Raw genomic sequence first — 7,357 nt, forward strand, 5'->3', positions numbered from 1 at the left:
GTCAGCAAATGGTAATATTACTGCTTTTTAATGATAATCAACTAATTATGTTGATTCGTCACTGAATCATAGATGATATGTTGACTGGAAATCCCAGGCTTGAATGCTGTTATTTCAAAGAAATACAAATTTGAAATAACAAGTTTGTTTTCTGATGTTGTATACAGACAACATGTCATCTTGATGTCTTCAGAAAGGCTAACCAGTCGGACTCTCCACCAGAATTATAAAGATTTTGAAGTATATCATTATTACCACAGCCAAAGGGTGCATGCTCATTCAGTGGCAATGGGACAAACATTTGTTATTAGACCTGGCATGTACATAACAAACAAGTAGGCTAATCTACCGGCTTTCCCCATATATTTGAGGTTGGAGCAACGTTCTTTTTCAAAGCATTATGTTCGCTTATCTAAGGTTAGTTGTTTTGTTCCTGAACCTAGTTTTTTAATCAATTGTTGTTTACACTTTGCTATTACAAAATTGGCATCCTGAGATCTTTTTTGCCTTTCAAATCCTCTTAGTATCCAGAGGAAAAGTAGACGAGCATCCATCTCTTCAGCATCCACGCATGGTGCCCCTACCCCTCTGTGAATGCTCTGAAGAGCAAGCTTTGAACCCGCGAAACACAGTAACAAATAAGAGGGTAAGGGAGATCGATGGAAACACAAGTCGGATGTGGCGGTTAGCAAAGCCAACTTCAAAGAGCCCCTTTAAACCCACCCTAGATCAAAGTGGAAGAGAACACCAATCCATGAGATTGGAGGAGGAAAAAAGCGAGTTGAATATTGATTAAGCTGTATGTCTGGCTATAAAAGAAAGAGTGAAGAGTCCATTAAAAGCTTCAAGCATTAATAGAGAAAGTAAGGGCTGATAGAGCTAACTAATGGAAATTTCCAAATTGAGAATGATTGAAATCATGTTCATTGTCCTGAAACATATTCTCTGTTGGGTCAATCTAATTTGAATTAGAAGGGATTCTTAGCTTGGACTCCTTTTCTGGGACTCTTTAACAATTAATTTCCAATTAGTTTCTCATTTCCATAATGCCAGGTTTCTATTCAACTCATGAACATGACTTTTCATCATTCCATATAAATGTTTGCAACTTTGTATACATAGTACATTTATGAGTTCACGCAAATTACTCACCCTGAGGAATGAGTCAAGGGCACCATTCTCCATAAACTCGGTGACGATCATGACTGGACGACTCTTTGTGACCACACCCTCCAGACGGATAATGTTTGGGTGATCGAACTGGCCCATGATTGACGCCTCAGACAGGAAGTCGCGCCTCTGTTTGTCCACATAGCCCGCCTTTAGGGTCTTGATAGCTACATAGATCTCCCGCTTACCAGGCAGCTTCAAACGGCCCTTGTACACCTCCCCAAATTCACCTAGAGGGGAAATAGGGAGAGGTGCACAGTGGTTGCTCTGTCAAAAAATGAGAACTGATCTACTTTTGTCTGATGAAAAAGTGATCAGACAAAAGATTAGTAGAGTTGATGAGATCTAAATCTATTCATTTATCAAGCTTATTTACATCTCAAGTCTCTTGGCAGATATTATAGATCACAATTTAATCTATATCAAGCATGCTGAGTGTTGTTCAATAGTCCTCTAGTGTTGCTCCTTCATGATATTCCTAACAGTGTCGCTCCTCTGACTCCCACGATTTATCAATCCTAAAATCGTGTTCCCCAATGAAAGAATAACAGGCCAGCACTATCTGGTAAATATCTGGTATCTGTTTGATTAATTATCACCACCTTAGTGTCCTGCAGAGACACCACACAGTGAAATCAACAGAAACGGAAATCTTTATAGTTAGTCCCCTTGCATCCTTACCCCGATCCTATCTCTGTCACTTCCTCACACCTAGCTTGCTGAGGATGCCGGTCCACAGGATCTAATCCAAGCCCAGTCTCATTACCAGGTGTATTTTTACCTCTAAATGAACCAAAACATATGGTATCAGCATGCCCTTCCTGTTGTAAAAAAAACATTGAAGGCATGCTGGAGACACATGGAAATATCAAGCTGATGTTATTTTAACCTCCAGATGCTCAGAATGTACTAAAGAAGCAATCAGCCCCTAATAAGCAGCTCATCATTTTTAACAGACAATTTCACATTGAATAAGGAAATGACAGAAAATATCTCCACCTATTTTACATGTAAGGTTAATGAAAGGGTCAAGCCAGAACATGTATGAGACTAACACTCGGCTCCAAAAACAGAGGCGCACAGGGAACAGGCTGCAAGGCGTGAGTTATTTCTAATGCCATTAGGTCCCAAGGTAGCTGGCCTATATGCTGCTAGTGCACTTGACATAGGCCCTTGACGTGTTCCCATCTGATGTGGCAGCCAAAAGGGCTGTGCTTTACGACCTTAGACAGATGCAGACTAAACAAGCACACAGATATTCGCATGTTACATGCAGAAACACATGAAAATATAGCAAAGCACATTCACCTTGTGGACACCTGCACACATAAGTGAGTGTACACACACACAGACACACACACACACAGATTGTTCCATAGCACCCATTCCATTCTCCTATACCTGCACCGATGACCTCCTCAATCTTGACAGTGGAGACGTCAATCTCCTTGGCGAATTCTCGCACAGCTTCGTTGGGGTCTTCGTAGGTAAAGGGATCGATGTAGATCTTCATCCCCGGGGAGCCTGAGAAGTGGGTCGGGCAGCCCAGTGGGGAGGGGCAGTTAGACATGTCGGCTCGCAAAGAGAGTTCTAGAACAACCAAAGTGCTCAATGAGCTTTCCAGAAAAAAAGACATGGTTCTTTTGTTTTTTTGTGAGGCCAATGTCTAGTGTTAAGAACTGATGAATGCAATTGCCTTTCAAGTTGTAGGCTAAATCACAGTGTGACACAGCATTACTTACAATCACTACAAGCTCTTAACAGTTGTAAATGATGATAACTCCATTTGCCATATTGTCCTCCTGAGAGACAGGCCTCAGTTGCGAGTAGAACAGACAACAAAATGGTGGTTTGAGGATTCAGTACATGGAATGGCGAAATACACCAGAAAAGAAACAGAGAGAAAGATAAAGGGATGAGGGTATATAGAAAATGTAAATGTAGACAAATGATTTTACCCTTTTATCCTTTAGACTAGCAGTCTCTGCTCTTTAATAGTGGTAGAACCAATTTCCCCCGAGCCTTTCCTTCTAGGAGCTCATAAAGAGATAAAACCACTGCGCTATCAACGAGCTCTTTATGTTGTTTTGCAATAGGTGACTCAGTTCACAGACTGGAGATGTCTGCAAACGGAGGAGAGATTGTCAGTGTTGACAGGCCGGGTGGGGAGAAGTGTCGAAAAACACTTGTAAACAAATTCAATACACGCTGCCACAAGACGGCATAACGGCGAGCAAGCAGACGTCAAATCATCATTTCTGCAGTGACACCCAAGGGCAGCCCTCTTTCTCAAAGCTGTTTAGTCAAATCCCTGGCAGCCATGATTGGAATAAACTCATCTCCATCATGTCAATTTGTGCCTGCTCATTTGCATAAGCCACATAGAGAGTGGGAGGGGTCTCAGGAGACATGAGGAGGATAAGGTCTGGTCTTGGAGGGCTCAAGGTGCCTCACCTCGCTCTTGACTGGAAGCTGATTCTAGTGAGTGCACTAATTGCCTTGAACCCTATCTGTGTGAATGTAATTGCTCATTAGAGATTCCATACAGATTGGATTCAAGTTAATCCATCGGAGGGTTTATAGATTTGCATTACATGAAATGCTCACATAGCACCACTGGGTGGAACTCAAAATCTCAGCAGGGAGCCATACAAAATAAAGAAATAAATGTGAACCCATGCGCTTAAAATGTCACGCACACACGTCCATATACGTACACCCATTACTTTCTAATTCACAGTCCAGAGCCCACCTTCATATATAATTTAAAATGAAAACAATGTATCTCTCCCCCTCCTTCTGGTGCAGCCCTGGCTAACTGGACTCATCTTTTTATGGCCATCAGATAAAAAATAGATGAATGCTTTAATATTTCATCGTTCCTTCATTTGAGTGTATGACGCAAATGTGTCCAAAACGTCACTTCTATTTTTATCCAACATATAAAACAGCAAGCCTGTCGAGAGAGAATGCATGACTGCTGCAATGACTCATGGGCATATAACACATACCATTGCTTCATGGAGACAAATGGACAAACTCATGAATTTAATGAATTTGGATTATAAACTCAAACAAAATCCTTGAGCTATGGCAGGATTTCTAAAACGGGTAAAGGTATTTAGTTGACCTTAATTATGAATTACAGTTTACTGCACTGCACTTAACCATGTTATTTTCACCAATGTCCAGCATTTACCCTGTTATTAGTCTGCTCTGGTCGTTTACTGAATGTCCCTAATGTATCCACAAATCAACCTTAAGGCAGTAATGCTAACATTCATCTATTACTGGCAATGAGTACAATCAAATCACTGGTGCACAGAATGTTGTTATTGCCTAAAGACAAACAGCAATGTCATGTAAGTGAAACTGTAGCTTCAATAATGCTCATCTTTTTTAGTTAAATGAATTATTTCATATGTTAATCTTTTACCAAAGAAACATAATATCTTCTCACTCCTTTTCCCTGACAACATTTGTAATTTAGCAATTTCAGTGTATAGTAATTATATGTTTTAAGCGATTATCCACTTTGAAAAATGAACATGCACAATTGCAGGACACTGTGTACCCCTATAGTGAAAACAGTCCCGAGATGCACACGAATCTATTCTGTGGCTTTGTGAGTGTAATGAGTTTATTTTCTAAACACAAACTAATTATCCATCGTTTGATGTCAGTCAATCATTTGTCAGACTCACACTGCAGCTTCTGCAGCTTGCAGGAAATCACAGAGGGGATCTAAAGACGGTATGGGATGAACAATCACATTTGTATAGATTGTCAGTTTGGGTTTATCAGGAGTGTGGTTTGACCTGTAATACTTAGGATGTTGAAGTGTCACAGTATTCTACTGCTGCTCACCAATTCCGTTCATGCCTTAGCCTATACTCACTGAATCCACATGTACGAATGCAGCATGCTGCTGCAAGAAAAACGAAGCAACTGAAGTATAAACATATTTTGGCATCTAACAACTATTTAAATCGCTTCCAAATCCCATCCTCAGTCAGTGTTAGCGCAAGATGCTGAAGTACAAACAACAGCTGAAGCTACAAAGCGACAAACGCAGTTCGAACATTAGTGATTTAAGGATGTGTTGGTAGTCATATGCAGAGAAGCATTAGGGAATACAGTAAACATGCAGCTCTAAGAAAAGTCTATCTGTTAATTAGCTGGGGTTGACAGGTTGTTTGTGTGTGGAAAGAACAACAGGGAAGAGAGGAGAAAAAATGTATATGCTCTGATGCAGTGAGGTGAGTATAACATGTCTGTGTGATACTGTGTGCTTTTAAACAAAACAGAAACCCTTGAACCCACATAAGCAGCACTTGACTCATGTGTGGGAATAATATGTGTGGGAATAATGTGTGTGCTCATGCTTTGTGTTCCAATCTGCTTGTCATGACATCCCACCCAGCGTTTAGTGTAATGTCAGCGGTCTCATTTTCACAACTATGACCACACCGCGCTGCACTACTGAATTTACAGTATGAGCACCATACCCCCCCCCCCCTTGACGCCTGCCACGATAGGTGGGCCGGGAATGAGGAGGTATTATCTAAGGTGCGCTGGAACAGTAGGCAGCCGGGTGAAAGCCGGCAACGCATTTCTTCGGCGAATTCGCCATAAACAATTGGCTGAGCTATTTAATTGTTGTGTTGAATACTGTAATTACAAAACTGCCAGTCAAATCTTGAGAGAATAGGAGACAATAATGAATCATGGGGTGGGGGATTACTTCACGAGTGTTGGCGGTGTGAAGGTTGAAAGAATAAACGTATGAATAGGATCCCTTATCAGCATTTTAGTTCCTCTCCACGCTTTTTATGATTAGGGCTGCAAGTGACTCTGATCTTTTGTTTATTTTCACCACTCATGTTAATTGCATTTGGTTACCCCAAAGATAGCCCGTGACAAAAAGCCCACTCTTCTGCCCGGGCTAAATGAGCCCCCGGATAACGCTGCTGTAGCTTTGACACAAAGTAACTGTGCTGAAATGCTTTGCTGTGTCAGGCTCAACAGAACTCTATCCCCTCGAGTGAGCCCCCTTTTCAGACGGCGAGGTCGGCAGTACACAGGGCTTTTATTTGCGGTACAAATCTCATACACACCCTTTTGTGAGTGTGTGTGTGTGTGTGTGAGTGTGTGTGTGGGGAAGTTTATATGTGTGTCACTCCAGGCTCCTTCCCCTCATCAGTCGGTGCCGGGGGGGGGGGGGGGGGACGACTAAATCACAGCTATTATAGGAGCCCTGAGAGATGACTGTAAGTCAGTGTCATTGTTTAAAGGAAGGAACATGTCATTTACATCTACAGATGCCTGCTACCTCAGGTCATTTCTCTTTTACCTCACTTCATTTTCATTAATGTATTGTAAAAGATTGCGTGTTTACCTACATTTCCGATATAACACATGATATGACAGAAGCAGAGGACTGGACAAAGGGAAAATGGAAGTGGAGCAAATATCAACGATACGAGGACAATCAGGAAAGAGACATCTCGACCTGTGCAGCACAATCCTGGGATTTTTGGTTTCGAAAGCTTTGAACTAGATCTGCATCAAAATAAACATAGTAAGAGACAATCATTCTAATTGCCTGATAGCACTCAAGATGTTTGGAGAACGCCTAAAACCACTTGCTCATATGGGGGCTTTAAGCATTCGGATGGACTCACCTCTTCCTGTGCTGTAATGTTGCAACTTGTCACTGTACACCGCCTCCTTGGTGTATGCCCTTTTCCTAAGGGAGCAATGAATGTTGAGAGAGAAGAGAGCGAAATGACAGGATGAAAGGAAGTGTAAACGAGGCCTTATTACTCTTCATGTTTCGCTGTATGGCCTGAAAACGACGTGGCTGAAATTGAATCAGTTGCAGAGGGTTAGCGATGGCAAATGACGTTTATGAAAATGAGCTGATTTTTAATTAGACCTCGATAGGATCTCTCTGCTTTTCATGTGTCTCTTCTGCCTCGGCATCAAAAGAGCCTGGCCTATTTGATGAACACTTTACTTGCTCAGAGTTGCACACAGCACTGCAGAACATTTGACTTTCATATCGTTAAAGCTGAGCAAGATAGGAATGTGACAATGTGTCAAACTGCTGCGAAATGAAACTCGCTTGACTTAAGTAATGTAACAGGGCAAAGTAGGAGCTGTTAGGTTCTCTGTGAAATGGAAT

The 7,357-nt window shown here is 41.6% G+C and overlaps 1 protein-coding gene across 2 annotated transcripts in view; it reads right to left on the minus strand.

Moving 5' to 3' along the window:
* The window catches only part of ephb1 (EPH receptor B1), a gene marked incomplete at its 5' end in the record, with an annotated part of 141,711 nt that overhangs the window by 16,123 nt on the left and 118,231 nt on the right, over positions 1 to 7,357 (minus strand). The window contains 3 exons of one of the 2 annotated variants that reach the window (XM_079284599.1): positions 1,153 to 1,400; positions 2,572 to 2,760; positions 6,855 to 6,919. In XM_079284599.1, the coding sequence (XP_079140725.1) occupies positions 1,153 to 1,400; positions 2,572 to 2,760; positions 6,855 to 6,919 (502 nt within the window). The remainder of the gene's footprint in view (positions 1 to 1,152; positions 1,401 to 2,571; positions 2,761 to 6,854; positions 6,920 to 7,357) is intronic. The other variant, XM_079284600.1, reaches the window with a different exon arrangement.

The sequence above is a fragment of the Melanostigma gelatinosum genome (assembly GCF_949748355.1).
Source record: "Melanostigma gelatinosum genome assembly, chromosome: 15".
In the NCBI taxonomy this organism is placed as follows: Eukaryota; Metazoa; Chordata; class Actinopteri; order Perciformes; family Zoarcidae; genus Melanostigma; species Melanostigma gelatinosum.